General features: G+C 38.4%; 1 protein-coding gene across 1 annotated transcript; it reads right to left on the bottom strand.

The window, feature by feature from the left end:
- Positions 1 to 1,372: 1,372 nt before the first annotated feature.
- Positions 1,373 to 6,504, bottom strand: LOC136280654 (diacylglycerol kinase theta-like). Its single transcript, XM_066166288.1, has 8 exons — positions 6,426 to 6,504; positions 6,239 to 6,344; positions 5,482 to 5,518; positions 4,137 to 4,288; positions 3,469 to 3,617; positions 2,614 to 2,902; positions 2,202 to 2,292; positions 1,373 to 1,776 (listed from the first exon to the last, which is right to left on the bottom strand). The coding sequence occupies exons 1-8, from the start codon at positions 6,502 to 6,504 to the stop codon at positions 1,756 to 1,758; spliced, it is 924 nt and encodes a 307-aa protein (XP_066022385.1). The 3' UTR covers positions 1,373 to 1,755.
- Between the last annotated feature and the right edge of the window lie 10,574 nt (positions 6,505 to 17,078).

Below are 17,078 nucleotides of genomic sequence, written 5' to 3'. Positions count from 1 at the left end.
TTTTCGAAATGTTCTAGGTGCATTTTTAACACTGAGATATGCGACTCCAATCACAAGCCTTTCATTTTCCCCAAACGGTAATCTTTTACAGCGTCGTTACACAGTAAATACCTGTGTTAGTATGGGCCGTACAATCACATTACCAGGAGGCTGCATCCAAGGTTCACCATCTATTTGTACGGGCATCTCCGATTTTAATTTGATGTTGATCTGTAATGAAGTAATAATGATTGTCATCAATTAAAAAAAAAAAACATTGAAGCGGATGAACGAAGAGGGTAATTTCTAAAGAAATTGTGGTTCTGCGTCGGTGTGTTGGGGGGGGGGGAAGGGGTGGTATTTCATGATAGTTTTTTTTATTAACTGATTTTATAGAGTAAATATGCATAAAAAAATGACGCTACGCCATTGGCGGGAACATAGTAACGTGAAAAACAGAAATTACAAGAGAATAGTACGAGGATAATCAACTTATGGCTTCATTATGTTATTTACTGGATTACAACCAGACATCTATACCTGGGCTCCCTGTGCTAGCCGAATACCAGTCCGGATTCCACTTTGAATTTGACCCTATTGATAAAGAATTCAATTCTCAATTAAGAACTAATGCACCATTTTCATCGCTAAATAAAAACGTTTCCTATGCAAATACTTAAGAAGAAAGGAAAAGGCAGGATACAAAAATTGTGGCAGTTGTAGAAAAAAATACGCGGAGCAGATTGGAGAGAACAGTATGGTGCATATGCCTGCTGATGTTAGGATGTGAAGGGTAAAGATGGTGGTGATTCTGACTCGCTAGGTGCATTACTCCCTGAAGTCCAACCACCTCGACAAGACCGTCACAGTGACAACCTGGGGAATGACCCTGCAAAAAGATTCAAGCAATTTCAATTGTGTGAGGAAAAGGAATCCGGGATTGCATTTATTTCGTTTAACTTCGCTTTGCGATTGGTCCAGATAATTCAAGCCACTCTCCGAACCAATCACGTGCATAACTAAAACCAACAGTGGTTTGGTCATTTGCTACTTTCCGCGCTATTGGCGGTTTGGACAATTCTACTCTTCGTACTTATTGACTTCTTTATAGCTAATGCGCTGAATCTTTGAGTCTTTTCCAGACCTCATCTTCTAGGGACAACATGTCATGGTTATTTTATCATGTGTTTGGTGCTAAGAATATGAGCAGATATCACCACTAAATTCATGAAGTACTACATATCTCTTCTCTGTCTGGTCCCCATGCAACTGTGCCTGCTCCCCAACTGGCCGGAAAACAAATTAAAAAAAAAAAGTTAAAGCGCAAAATTTATACAAAAGAATAAAAGACTTTACAAGTGATGAATTGATAATCGCAGGTCAGCTGCTATCAAAGTTATCTCAGAAAAGAAGCCTTAAAAATTCAGACTTTGACTAGAATCGAACCCGGGCCTCCCAGATAATAGTTGGGGACTGCTGCGAAGCCACGTGATGTGAGTGAGACAAAGTTTAAAAGGTCGTTCGTTCCCGTAAAGGAATCAGATCATAATGATATGAAACAAATAATGTTGACCTACACGAATCATACTTTCACCGGGCATAAAAACTGTGCAGCTTAAAATTACTTGTTGAAGCCAATGTGCAGCGATTTTCTTGCAATTAAATTGAAAATCTATCCACTGCAAAGTTAATTCGAATTAATTTGATTGACCTCAATTTCAAGCTTTTACTTACCTGCCTATGTTCAGAATTACAATTCCTTCTAGTGTTGGTAAGTCAAGTTTTTTTGCCATCAATCTGCAGCGAAAAGGAAGTAAATGAGATACTGGTCCCTAGAAAGTTAAAGAGGACGAAAGGCAAACAAGCACCGCAAAACGCCAAAACAAAACGCTCAGGTGTGATTGGAGCATGAAATAAAAAATTGTGCAACTGATACGCATGCAATCATTAAGAGTTGAATACAACTGACAGACGATGATGATTTGGACCAACTCTCGATGCTAAGAAAGTTAATTCTGATACAGGGGTTTCAATAACCTTTTTCCATAAGCAGCTGTCGATGGTAAAATAGGCGGCTGTGGCCGAAAAGGGGCAGTATGGTGAAACCCAAACATGAGCCTGCTTGCAGGGTAAACAAAAGGCAATAAGAGGTCTTATAGTCAGCGGTACACCCCTTTTATTGTGATCAGCCATTCAATACCATCGTTCTACAGATTAATCACCTCTATTTCGACCTCTTGAGTAAATGTCCGCGAGTAGCCTTTGACCATTTTCTTTATACCTGCTCTAAAGTAAACTCCTTTGTTATGAAGCCTGAAACAAAAAGAAACCAAAAACCAAAAAACAAAAAGGGGGAATTAGAGATTCAACAGAGTCGCACTAACAATAAATTGCAAAACACAAAGTCGGGGGTTTTTCAACCTATCCCTTTTCAAAAGAGCTTTCAACGGAGATTAAAATTTATCCGGTGTTTGAGCACATTAAACGCAGTAAAGATGAAACAACAGTACATCTCAGAAAACTATGGAACCTTTGTTACCATCTAATGGCTTTCGCAATCAACACTCTTTTTCTTCGATCGAAGGCACTACGACTAATTTTGTAACCTGTAAATTGAATCCTTTGTATCCTCACCTGCTATGGAATTTATCAGGTGCTTCCTCCCTCTGAAGATGAAAATCTAAACAAAGCTCAGCTCCAATTCCGATGCCAAAGTAATTATTCATGGTAAAAATACTAGGATTGTCTTCTCTTCCTCCCATCGAGCCAAGCGCACCGTCGTTAGTGTCCGCTGAATCAGACATGACACACCATCTATCAAGAAACATTTCGTGTGCCTGATCAACGGCCATGAGAAGCGATACAGGACTCTCGCCATCAGAGTAACCACTTCCCCAATGGAGAATATGAGAGAGATCATTACCTGTAAGTTGAGAATCTCGTTCAATCTCCCACTCATTTTCTAGCTACTATGGAAATCACGAGAGAGATGAATACATATAAGCTGGGAATCTCATTCAATTTGCCACTAATTCTCTTGTTACTATAGAAGTCACGAGAGAGATTCATTCATACGAGAGTCTCGTTCAATTTCCCACCCATTTTCTTTTCACTTTGCTATACCACCCGAACGGCAGCTTTTCAAAATACGCTACAATCGTAACTTGAAAATGCTCATATAATTACCGTATAGAGTTCCAGACTTTCAGTAATCAATACTACTTGATTTACTTTCAAATACTACGAACTTTTCAGGCCTAAAAAGGGAAAATCTGCATGACTTTCCAGGGTCTATATCGCCTAGTAAACACGAATGACTAAGTCATGATTAGTTTCAGATTTCCATCCCATTGACCAAGTTTGTTGAACGAGTCTTGAAATCTATGACATATCGCAGAAAAACAAAACGTACAAAGGTACTTTTGACTCTGGAAATAAATTTGTTCTAAATCGTGGGAAACACGAATACTTTGGAAAAAATCCACTTACCAATGCCAAGAGGAATAGCTGCTGATGTAGGTAGCTTACACTTCATCTCTTGAACAACATCATCCAAACATGACAGCACCCAGCCAACTGTGCCATCACCACCACAGATCAAGACACGAAAATCAGAAATAGATCTGAAAGCATAAACTCTGAAACAAAGATACAAATCGATTCATATTTTAGATATTCAGCGATTTAAAGACGATGAGACAAAGCTGACAGATGAAGACAAGGCTTATAGTTTTGAGTATAGAATAGCTGTAAATGATTAATTTGGGAAGCAACCTATACGACAAAATATAAATCGCTCTTCTGCAGGACGACGTCATATAAGGAAAACTAACCCCCATGCCTTTTTTGGACTAAAAATTTTGCATCAATCTTTACCACTTCCTTGCTTGTTCCATCTTGAAAGCGAGGCTTGGGGGGAGACATTGGGTTATGTCATGTAAATATAGGTATCACCCTTTAAAGGGTGCAATCTGCACTGGAAAGATTCTGCACCCACCCATATCTGCACTATGGCTTGATTAGCTCGGCCTCGGTCAATTCTCGTGGACACAAGAGTCTAAGGAGATAGTTCTTACTAAGTAAACAACTTCCGTGTAACCTCAACAAATTCGGGTGGGAATTCGTCTCAATACAGAGGGGGAGTGAGTTTAACATACCCTGATAATGGGCCTCCCTCTAAGAGGCTGTACACTTGATTAGGGTTGAGCAGTCTCTGGAAAGCTGTGAACATGTCTGCCCCCTGACCGCCGCCACTTTTGGAGTTTACCAGTACTAGAAGGGGTTGGCTTCCAGGGGGGAACAGTCCAGGCTATAGGGAATAACAAAAAAATCAAAATAGGCATAACTCCTTAACTGTAGAAAGAGAATACCGATATGCAAGAAACAGAAATCTTGATTCCAGTCAGTCTTTTTCAGTTCATCTGTTTTTTAAAGTACTTCTAGGAAATGCTCTACAGAAAGAACACAGAATTCGCTTTATACTTCCCATGGGCACTGCCAGTGATATAATAATGTGTCTTAATTATTAGATACATGAACTGAGCTTTAGGATTACTAGTAACTCACCACAACTTGAAAACACACTTTTCACCTCACAAAATTCCATGGCTACAAAACAATTACAAGAAAAAAGATGAGAACAGCCAAAAGCCTCCCTTTGAGTATTTTAATGCGTAAAATATTAGGTCGCCAAGGTGGCGTCAATCTTGTTACCAGGGTCTCTGTCACTCTCAAATAGCTGAATGGACATGGCAATTGGTCAGGGAAACGAGGACTCAGGAAACGTACATTAGCCCCTTGTAAAACAAAGATACTTGTTTGGAAGCATCTAAAAAACAAGCAAAACAGAACTTACTTTCTCCTAGAATGTTGCCATTTGTATTTGCTTGTGTCAAGGCCAACTGGGAGACTACCAATGCATATGCATAAACTGCCCAAGGGTTCTATGTTTTGCCTCAGGTAGAATCTTGTGAGTTTCATTTTCCTTACAGACTTCTGCAAAGAAAAGAAGTACATTAATTTTTATAAGGAGTCTAACACCTTCAGATGGATATAAGATCTATTATTTATCATTAAAAATCACCTTGCAGTTATCAAAGGAAGTTAATGACAAAATGGGTGCAAAGACATGAAACTATGGAAAGCAAAGTTGTCACCATCTTACCACCATATATTCAATGGCTGTAACTTAAAAATAAGAAAAGTGGAAGGTAAAAAGGCAGAGGTGCCCCTCACCCAGATAATTAACCCTTTACACCCAAAGATCAGTGTGCATATTCTCCGTGCTGTTTTCTATACATTTCCTAAGGTGCTGACATGGAGATTTTGCTTAACAAGCAAGAGCTCTGGTATTTGTTGATAATTATTTAATTCTCATGACCTTAATGTTTGATTCAGGGGTGATACTGTAAGGAGAAATTAGATGTTGGTCAGTCTAAGGGGTAAAAGGGTCAAACTATTATACTGTTTAATACTACATAACTACATCTACTGTTGACTTACTATGTGAGAGGTTGATGATTCTCTGTTAGCTTCTGTCCTTCAAATGAAAACCAATAGATTTTCCAAATGTACTTCCTATTAGTTTTTATTTACAAAATTATATTACATTATGATTTGTGCATTGGTAAACAAACATTAAACTGTTTGTCTCATGATGTCAGAGTCAGGCTAATTGATCGATCAACATCTATTTAATCCATCAACACCTTCATTAGGTGTTGAGGTCGAAAGTTGATATGTCACTATTTGTAACACCTTGGTTTGTAATTATTGGTGGGTTATAGCTTGCTGTCATTGGAGTATTTCGATACTCATTAATTATTCCCTTAAAGGTCTACTTTGTTACTGATCAGCTGTTATGCTATTTGATAGTAAGCATTTCAATTCCATCATCTCTATTGACGTATTAGATTTGTGTATAAGTTGAACAGTTAAAGTTAATATCTAACCCTCTACCACCTTGAGTGTTGTACTATGAATATTGACAAGTTTTCAAGCAGAAAGCTAATAAGAAGACAGGTCCTTAATGGTCGGCTAATGGTCGAATAAATGAATATTAGGTTATATTATTTGATTCAGTATTAAATTTTCATGGCTGAAAACATAAATATGTATCAATCACACAATGCAGTGGACTGATATGTTGATTTTGCAAGTACAGTGTATAGGGGCCATCTGATTACATCAATCAGAAATATAAAACTATGTAAAACCATACTATGTAAACTTGACATTATTTGATTCCTTATCCACTTACCAAGAGACAATATGCAGACCTCCTTCCCTGGAGAGTTTAAGTGAGATGTGTCTTTGTATTGCCTTCTTTAGGTGATGCACTGTCGCATTTTGGATGACAACTACAGCTGAAAGTTTATTAAAAGGCATATAAAATTATATACATATAAGGAGTGGATCTTCCACTGTCTTCCCCCAGTTTTTTTCACCAAAGAGAGCCATCACTTCTGGATGCGATAGAGAGTCAATCTTTTCCTCCGATTCTTCTGGGCTCTCTTCGTCCGCCATATTGAGTTGAGGTTCATTCCCAGGCTTTCTCGAGGTGCAAGAAGAGGGCTTATACTATTTTGCGAAACGAAACGAAACGAAACGAAACGAAACGAAATCGGGTCAGATGAAATAAAACAAAAGGAATAATGCAGATATATTTTCAAATAAGGTAAAGATAACTTTCACAAGGATTTTGGAGTAATCGTTCATTAATAAGAAGGATTTTTATTAATTTCGCAAAATAGTAATTTTAGGAGAGTTACTATTTTGCGAAATGGACTATTTTCACTCTGCGGTGACAACGTGACCTCTTTCATGTCGCGAAAATACATTTAAACATTACAAATTAGTATATAACCGAACATTTTGGCCTCCTCTTATTTCTTAAACCGTATTAAAATATATTTCGCAAAATAGTAATTTTAGGAGAGTTACTATTTTGCGAAATGGACCATTTTCACCCCTGCGATGACAACGTGACCTCTTTCATGTCACAAAAATACATTTAAACATTACAAATTAGTATATCACCGAAGATTTTGGCCTCCTGTTATTTCTTAAACCGTATTAAAATGTATTTCGCAAAATAGTAATTTTAGGAGAGTTACTATTTTGCGAAATGGACAATTTTCACCCTGCGGTAACAACGTGACCTCTTTCATGTCATAAAAATTCATTTAAACATTACAAATTAGTATATCACCGAACATTTTGGCCACCTGTTATTTCTTAAACCGTATTAAAATGTATTTCGCAAAATAGTAATTTTAGGAGAGTTACTATTTTGCGAAATGGACTATTTTCACCCCTGCGGTGACAACGTGACCTCTTTCATGTCACAAAAATACATTTAAACATTACAAATAAGTATATCACCGAAGATTTTGGCCTCCTGTTATTTCTTAAACCGTATTAAAATGTATTTCGCAAAATAGTAATTTTAGGAGAGTTACTATTTTGCGAAATGGACAATTTTCACCCTGCGGTGACAACGTGACCTCTTTCACGTCACGAAAATACATCTAAACATTACAAATTAGTATATCACCGAACATTTTGGCCTTCTCTCATTTCTTAAACCGTATTAAAATATATTTCGCAAAATAGTAATTTTAGGAGAGTTACTATTTTGCGAAATGGACTATTTCACCCCTGCGGTGACAACGTGACCTCTTTCATGTCACAAAAATACATTTAAACATTACAAATTAGTATATCACCGAACATCTTGGCATGTTGCACCAACATGACAGTTTTCCAGTGGCGTCTAAACATGTTTAGACTCTCCGTCTCGTATAGAGAACAGAAGCATATCCATGCCGAAATAGTCGTCCAGCAGTTTTATAATCGCAAGTAATACAGTTCCTTTGCTTCAAAATTTTTAATAAAAATAATATACATGGAAAAGTTACGCGTACGCGCTTCTGATTACACCCCCGTCGCACACCTTTTCCTTACGAGCAAGAGATCGTGTTTCGCATTTGCGCATGTTCCACGTGCTGCAAGAAGTTTGCTTTGTGCTCGCTTTGTGTGCTGTTAAATCAGGCAAGATTATGGCTTTTAAATTTCCTGTTCTTAAGCCCAAGACCATCGACTGTTCAGGTCTTCCAGTTCATGATTTCAAGTGTTTGACAAACAAGGAAATCATTGGTAAGGGCGCTTATGGTGCTGTGTTCACTGCTAACTGGCAGACTGTTCCTGATGCGGGTGGGAAGTCAGCCGCTGCGGAGAAAGTGGTCGTTAAGAAATTGCTCGGCGAGGACATATTGGATAAGAAAACGTTTGTAAAGGAAGCAAGAATCATTCAAGAGTTGAAACATCCAAACATTGTGAAGTTCAAGGGAATCTGCAACAATCCCTTCGCCCTTATTCTCGAGTATGTGTATTTCGATTTCCAACCATTCGGTATCGAGTCAAAAGTTAGCTCCCTTGCAGAATTTCTTGGTGTTCTTGAGGGCTCCGATTGCGACGGTTTCGTCACCCCTCAAGTCATCTCCACCATTTGCAAGGATGTAGCATTGGGTCTTAAATATCTGCACGACAAAGATGTCGCCCATCGGGATTTAAAGCCGGCTAACATCTTGGTCACCAATCAACACTACTGTGATCTGACTACAAGTGCTCAGAGAGAAGGCTGGGAACAGCGCCCTCTGCTATGTAAGCTAACTGATTTCGGTGAAAGCCGCTCCACTAAGATACAAACTAATTCCATCCTGCAGTCCCAAACTGCTCGAGTTAATCGAGGAACACCGGTATATATGGCCCCAGAAATGCTGATTGAAGCGATTCGTTTACCGCTTGCATCAGGAGAAGATCTTAAGAGAGCCGACATTTGGTCTTTAGGCATGACCCTGTTTGTATTACTGAACCCTTGTGTCAAGTATCCCTACTTTGATGAGATACAAGCAGCCCTAAGAGAGGGAAAAACACCTCTGCAAGCACTGGAGCATTTCTTCATAACGAGAAAATTGCCAACGGAGCCATGCAAATATCAACACAAGCATGCTACTGACTGGTATTCGGTCAACAAGATTTGGCTTAAGTGTGCTCAATTTGACCCTGATAAACGGCCAAAGGTTGAAGAAGTGGTTTCCATGATCAGCCAGGGATCTACCATGTCTACTCTTAATATCCCCTTGAAGGTTAGTCATTTGTATTTTTTAAAGGGTAATATTTTTTAATCTTGTCAAGAACGAGGAAAATGTTCGTGAAAGGGTCATTAATGTAACCCAGCCAGTAATCGAGCTTTGCAAATTTCCTGAAGAGTGCGAAGTGTTCCGTGTAGAGAGTAATTTTACAAAACTGCAGTTTATCAAAATATACCATTTTAACTTTCTGCAAACAACCTTGTTCTTTTCTCTCACATGATGATTTGGCATGGAAATACGTTTCACAAAGATATTTTAAAAACCGTTTTTTAAACGACAATTGTAGACACAAAAAAATTAAAAACCACATTATCTTACTGGCAAAAAGGAATTTGGAGAAGTATTTGTTGGGAAAGTGGAATATTTCCAATGCGTGGTGACAGTCTTGTCGTCCTTGTCTCCTAAAAAAGCCCTCGAACATCAGATAAAACAAGCTAAAATAAACTTATAATGTTAAAAATAATTACAGTAAAGATTATTAATCTTTGTGTGAAAGTCAAACTTTATTCCTCATAGGTCAGTCAAGCCTCATGCCTAGAACAGTACGACAGAAGGGTTGCACAGATTGTATCCAGAGGTGACAAGGTACCTGAAGAATTTCCGGATAATGATGGAACTAATGCCTGTGCCTTTCTATGTGTAAAAATTGCTCATGAAATACGTAAGTTCCGAGAAGAAGCAATTGGGGGTAGTAAGAAGCTGTGGCAAAATATTTGCGAAGTGGCAGAAAATGTCATCACAGAGTTCCCCCGAGTGGTAAATCCATACAGGAATTGTGAGGAACTCTACGATGTTCTGTCGGCGTACCAACTGATACGGAGTGTTGGTGCTGAAGTTGGCAAGTACGATTTTTCCGAAGAAATCTTGGAGAGCGACTTCGTATTCTCCCAAAAAGGGCAGACTAACCTTGTCCATGCCTTATCTTCCATGTTATCGAAAAAAGATTTTTGCGTTGCCATCTACACCTGTGAGCCATTAGTCTTCATAATTGGCCTTGCAAGCGACTGCTTCTTTATTGTAGATACCCATCCTGTTCCCGCCGAAGTTGGTGGTAAAGGCACCGGCCTTCTCAAAGTATTTTCAGAGGTAAAAGAAGAGGAAACGGCATGCGAAGGAGTCTGTCGCTGGATATGGCAGCGCCTGGTTTCTAGTGGTGTAAAAAATTATATGTTGCAGTCGCTCTCTATAATGAGCGAAAATGAAAGGTACCAGTCCTATTTCTTATGATTATTACAATATTATCCTTTACTGTTATTACACCGACGAAAGTGTAGCAGAGGAAATAGATGAATATCGCTTGATGTCCAAGTAACTTTACTTTCGAACACGGTATCCCCTGGACCTGAGAAAGAAAATTTACCATCTATATATTTGAAATTAACTTTGAACAGGTTGTCCAACAGATGATATTGCGGGGTTTCGTTTTTAAAATAATTTTTCTTTCATTTCAGTGTTTCGCCATCTTCGACTAGTAAAGAGCTGGGATTAATAGAGAGAAATGGTATGCAATCTTATCGTTTAGGCACAGATGTAATAATAGCTTGCTTAATTACCACCAACTTAAAGCCGAGTTTCAGGTATTCATATACTGAGCGAGAATTGTAGTGAATACAGTTTGACTGAAAGCACGGTTTGTATTTACCTTAAAGCGTCACTTACAAAACCGTGGTCGATTTTCGTCGTTTAAGATTAGCACTTTCCTGTACAAACCATTAAGTGAAATACATTTCCCTGATGCAACTGTACTCATTCATGTCTGAACAGAAAGCTTATTTGGTTTTACATTTCAACGAACGCCAGTTACCCTACTACGGTAAAATTACGTACTTTTTTAAGGAAGTTACTGACTGTCTATTGTGGGGTTTGTCAGAATTTGAAATACATGAGAATTAAACTGCATAAATGCAATGTTGCCTTACTTGATACTGTGAAATTCTCAGATGATTGCTCACCGATTGGCAACAGCGGTGCCGAAGAAAGTGTAGGGAGGGCAGAGCTATCTGTTCCAATGATTGTGCTCAGCAGTAGTGATGGCTCCGACGTAGTCCATACCTCAGAAAGCTATATACATATTGGCAAAGGCCTGGTAGAAAACGAACCTGTGAAAAGTTCTGTGAGCATCAGTTTGGCGTCCATGAGGAGAGATGAGCCCGTGAATGAACTGGATATTACGGGTTCCACAGATGGCGCTATTTACAAAAAACTTCAGCAGTTTATAGAGTCTCAAACACGCAGAGCCAAAACGAATGCATTCTCCAAGACCAAAGTTAACCTAAGTGCAGCCCGCGAGCTGGAAGAGGAAATGGAAGACGATAGCGGAATCCCTTCATGTTCCAAACGACCCTCGAGAAGGTCCACGTAAGTGCCAAAAAAAACTAAGCGGGACTTCTGTTTTTCGGTTATTAACCTTTGTATTCTCCATTAGTATCTTAAGAAAACAGGAACACTCAGTTTTTGCTTTTCCGAATAGAATTTACACGTCACATAAGAAGAGAATTATTACAAGCTAATGATAGAGGACCCACCGAATTAATTTATTTGTTTCTTTTATATGGAAACGATTAGGTCAACTGAAGTCGAAATAGCATCGCTGTTACACCAAAAAAAAAGACGGTGGCGGTCTCACGTATCTTCTTCGAGCAGCCTTAACGTGTCTGAAGAAGATGAGCCCGAAGTTGGCTCCGACAATGATAACTACGATCCCTACAGCAATGAAGACGACTCCGAGAAAGCTCAGGAAGGTAAAGAAAGATTAGAAAAGAGAAAGGAAACAAAACAAACAAACAAAATTGAAAAGGAAGGGCAAGAGACCAAAGTTGAAATGATGAATTTTGAGAAGTTGGAAAAAGGTTTTTAGAAACCACAAGTTTAGTTTTCTCTCAACTGCCCAGAGCCTTTGTGGTTGATTCAATCGATCAGAATTGAGATTTTAGAAGAAACAGACGGTTTTGAAACACCTTGCGTGTTTCACTTTAAGAAGGAGTTTTGTATAAATGCTTTATAATTGGTAGGCGTTCATTTAAGGTATTTTGAAATATATTTTCGTACGAAGCATACTATATTTCCCCATAATGATAGAGAAAATGGCTGCAAATAGTATCAAGAGTTTTTGCTTATTATCTGTGTTTCGTTTGTCTTTTTAGGCCTAAAAATCAATGGGCAACCTGTTTTTAAAGTTTCTCAGAAGGGTCTTTCAACAAAAGAAGTTATAGATATCTGCATCGCAGGTAATTTTGACACTAAGAAAGTCTGCCGCAAGGTGGCACACGGAGTTACCGAGTCGGCCATTTTTATTGTCGATCTAAACATCGTTAATGAAGGAGATTTGACGACGGATGGTAACGGAGTATACGCGCGTCACTCTTGTCCCACCGAAGTTGTCAGGGTAGATTTTTCCAGTGAATCTCGTATCAAAAGAGTCAGCAAACGTAAAAAAGGAAAAAATCCTGAAGGAAGCCACATTTTTTCTGTCAAGCGTCATTACAGCTGGCATGCTTCTTCAGATGAGTTTTACCGTATTATAACTAAGGTACATGACCACCGCAAAGGGGAGCTTGGACGATATGCTGTTATACAGTATAAAGTAACAGAGGAAGCAGAAAAGCTATTTTCTAGAAAGGCCCATGGAAACGTGAAACATCACAAAGAGGCTTTTTTTCGAACAAAACCAAGCGTCCTTACGAGGATAAAACAGTATGCCGAAGAGAATCCTGCAAAGCACGTAATCACGAAAGTACAGCAAGATGCAGGTGGTGTTTCTAATGTCAAATCTGTGTCCGACATCCCACGTAACAGAAAACAAGTATACAACCAGGCCAGCAAAATAGAAAATCGCATTCGTTCTCGGAGTACAGGACCACAAAAAGCAGCCGATTTTACCAAATTAGTTACTCAACTGCAAACTTCTGACTTTGTAAAAGATGTTTCATTTGGTCTTCGCCACGGAAAAGATACCTCCCCAAACACATTCGCAGCGAAAGATTTGCATATTGAATGGTTAAAAAGTTTTTGTTCAGGAACCAGTCCCAAATCTCAATGCGGTATCGATATGACTTACAACTGTGGACCTTTCTATTTGACAACTTTAACTTTCCCACATCCAATGTTTGTTCATAGAAATGCACGCGATAAACACCCAACTACTTTGGCAGGCATCATGACAAGCACGAGTAGGGAAATGGAGGACTACGAGTACCTAGCAGCAAATTTAAAGAGGAAGGGCATCTGTAATCTAACCTATGGAACTGATGGAGAAACTCCTTTGGAAACAGGCTTCGAGAAGGTATTTCCAATTAATGGAACTTCTTCAAGTGACACAAATATCCATCTCCGATGTTTTGACCATGTTAAAACAAACATATTAAAGAAGTTAACAGAATTGAAGGTACCATCACCAAAGCAAACGGAAATAGCTCGCGAGCTTCTAGGCTCTGAGCATGATGGGAGAAGGATTATAGGTCTTGTAGATTGTACCTCTGAAAAGCAGTTTGATAAGGAGCTGAAGGTTACTGAGGGCCAATGGCCAGAGGCATTTACAATGGCTTCACTCAAGTGAAGGTCGTCTTCGACTTTATCTGAGAGTATGAAGAAATGCATGTTACGACCTGTTCGTGTTGCTGCTGGCCTTGGAAACCCGCCAAACAAGTGGCAAAACCAGAGAACCGAGGCATACAACAATGTCATAAAAGAGGAGATTTCCAGACAGAAAACTGATCAGGTGACGATACACGATCTCATTGAGAAACGCGTAGTGCAGCCTCATTTAGACGAGCTGGTTAAAGCCATCTATCAGATGGGAGAATATCGTCTGTCCGCAGACTATAATCACCTTGAGGTGGATCCATTACAGTGGACACAAATGACATCCCAGCAACGCGACGCAAAAATAAAAAAAGTCTTTGGTTGTATCCTTCCCAGCAGAAGGAGGGATGAGGTCATCACTAGAAAATTGTCCATAGGCCTTGTCGAGTGCCAGCTCTCATTACAATTTCCTTCTTATGAGCTTAAAGATATATGGAGGAGGGCGGAAATCATACTGTCGCATTATAAGATCATAGAACTTGCAAATACAAACTTCTGCGTCACTGAGTTTGATACCAGTTACACAGTAAAAACAAAGAAAGAGAAGATATCGTGCGACAAGACCTGCAAATCTTTCCGTGATAGTGGTGGTTTGTGCCCTCACGTCCTTGTTGTCGCTGAGAAGATTGGTAAGCTGCGAAGTTTCATCACCACTTACAAGAAAGCTTCTAACAAAATGGGAAAAATCATCAGCGCAAACCTCTCTAAACAGCTTGGGGGAAAGCCGAATCAACGAGTAAAACAAAGAAGAGGGAAAAATAACGTAAGCCAGGTGCCAGTCGTGTCAGAAGAAGACCCTTATGACGTTATGGTGCCAAAGCCCACGAGATACATCGAGTATTACCAGAATGACGAGCCCTTTTATGTGGTGTTTACTCATGACTACTCGAATGCAAGAACATGCACCGGTTGCACAAATGAGTTCCCCAAGAGAGTACAGATAGCGCCCTACGACATTGTTCTACTTCACGAGGAGCGTTATCGCTACCCTAAAAAAGACGATAACGGCAATGTTGAAATGGTCGTAACGCATAAAAAAAAGGCAAAGAGGTTTTATTGCATTGATAAGAGCTGTATCCTTCCAAGGCACCCGTATTTCTGGAGAGGCTTGATAACTGTCACCAACAGTGTAAAGCAGCGTTTGAAAGACGGTCACAAGGATTTGCTTCTTGCAATGTTGAAGTTTGAAATAGGCGAAAATTACACAAAGACCTAATTCAACAAATTAATAGTATTTCAATTCTTGTTTCAACATTAGTCTATTCAGTCGTTACAGTAGAACTCAGCCAGCTCAAATTTCCTAAGGAGACAAAAAATTGTTCGAGTTAGCTGATAGTAAATGACTGAAAAATTGGGCCAAGGGAAATTGGATCTCATTCGAGTTACCGGGGGGTTCGAGTTAGGGGGGTTCTACTGTATTTCAATCGCATTTAAAACTTTCTCAGGTTTTGGGTTTCCAGTAAATTTGCAATTTTTAAAGCATATGTAAATCTTTTAAGTAATCAAATATGTACTGTTGACAATAGAATGGCAATATTTTTCATCATGGCGTAAAAATAATTCATTTCGTAGAGTAGCAATTCTTCCAAAATTACTACTTAAAGAAATATATTTTTATACGCTTTAGGAAATAAAGAGGTGACCAAGATCGGGAGTGCACCATAATGTAATGTTTAAAAGTAAATTTTTGACCCGAAAAGAAAGACATTTTTGTCATTGAAGGATAAAAATATTTCGTTTCGCAAAATGGTATGCCTGCCAAAAACTACTATTTTGCAAAATGTATTTAAATACGGTTTATGAAATAAGAAGAGGACAAAATCTTACTGCATCAACCAAATACATATTGTGTGACACGAGAATGGCAACATCGTTGCCGCCCACCGAGAGTAAATAATCCATTTCGCAAAATAAACATTTTTCGGAATTACTACATTCAATTAGTTTAGAAATTACTACATTAAAGAGGAGGTGACCGAGATCTTTGAGAATATACTATAATGTAATGTTTAAATGTATTTTCGTGACGTGAAAGAGGTCACGTTGTCACCGCAGGGGTGAAAATAGTCCATTTCGCAAAATAGTAACTCTCCTAAAATTACTATTTTGCGAAATACATTTTAATACGGTTTAAGAAATAACAGGAGGCCAAAATGTACGGTGATATACAAATTTGTAATGTTTAAATGAATTTTTATGACATGAAAGAGGTCACGTTGTTACCGCAAGGTGAAAATTGTCCATTTCGCAAAATAGTAACTCTCCTAAAATTACTATTTTGCGAAATACATTTTAATACGGTTTAAGAAATAAGAGGAGGCCAAAATGTTCGGTGATATACTAATTTATAATGTTTAAATGTATTTTTGTGACATGAAAGAGGTCACGTTGTCATTGCAGGGGTGAAAATGGTCCATTTCGCAAAAAAGTAACTCTCCTAAAATTACTATTTTGCGAAATACATTTTAATACGGTTTAAGAAATAAGAGGAGGCCAAAATGTTCGGTTATATACTAATTTGTAATGTTTAAATGTATTTTCGCGACATGAAAGAGGTCACGTTGTCACCGCAGAGTGAAAATAGTCCATTTCGCAAAATAGTAACTCTCCTAAAATTACTATTTTGCGAAATACATTTTAATACGGTTTAGGAAATAAGAGGAGGCCAAAATGTACGGTGATATACTAATCTGTAATGTTTAAATGTATTTTTGTGACATGAAAGAGGTCACGTTGTCACCGCAGGGGTGAAAATAGTCCATTTCGCAAAATAGTAACTCTCCTAAAATTACTATTTTGCGAAATACATTTTAATACGGTTAAAGAAATAACAGGAGGCCAAAATGTACGGTGATATACTTATTTGTAATGTTTAAATGAATTTTTATGACATGAAAGAGGTCACGTTGTTACCGCAGGGTGAAAATTGTCCATTTCGCAAAAAAATAACTCTCCTAAAATTACTATTTTGCGAAATACATTTTAATACGGTTTAAGAAATAAGAGGAGGCCAAAATGTTCGGTGATATACTAATTTGCAATGTTTAAATGTATTTTTGTGACATGAAAGAGGTCACGTCGTCATCGCAGGGGTGAAAATGGTCCATTTCGCAAAATAGTAACTCTCCTAAAATTACTATTTTGCGAAATATATTTTAATACGGTTTAAGAAATAAGAGGAGGCCAAAATGTTCGGTTATATACTAATTTGTAATGTTTAAATGTATTTTCGCGACATGAAAGAGGTCACGTTGTCACCGCAGAGTGAAAATAGTCCATTTCGCAAAATAGTAACTCTCCTAAAATTACTATTTTGCGAAATACATTTTAATACGGTTTAAGAAATAAGAGGAGGCCAAAATC

The sequence above is a fragment of the Pocillopora verrucosa genome, chromosome 5 (assembly GCF_036669915.1).
Source record: "Pocillopora verrucosa isolate sample1 chromosome 5, ASM3666991v2, whole genome shotgun sequence".
Lineage (NCBI taxonomy): Eukaryota > Metazoa > Cnidaria > Anthozoa > Scleractinia > Pocilloporidae > Pocillopora > Pocillopora verrucosa.
The sequence above is the reverse complement of the archived record's forward strand: the minus strand, read 5'-3'. Positions and strand labels throughout refer to the sequence as shown.

Excerpts from the sequence above, each read along its gene's own strand:
- LOC136280654 (XM_066166288.1), bottom strand. The coding sequence starts at position 6,504 with ATGGCGGACGAAGAGAGCCCAGAAGAATCGGAGGAAAAGATTGACTCT. Across the intron at positions 4,289-5,481 it reads AATCATCAACCTCTCACATA|CCTGGACTGTTCCCCCCTGG; the intron begins GTAAGTCAACAG and ends TATTCCCTATAG. Across the intron at positions 1,777-2,201 it reads CTCAAGAGGTCGAAATAGAG|ATTGATGGCAAAAAAACTTG; the intron begins GTGATTAATCTG and ends TTTTCGCTGCAG.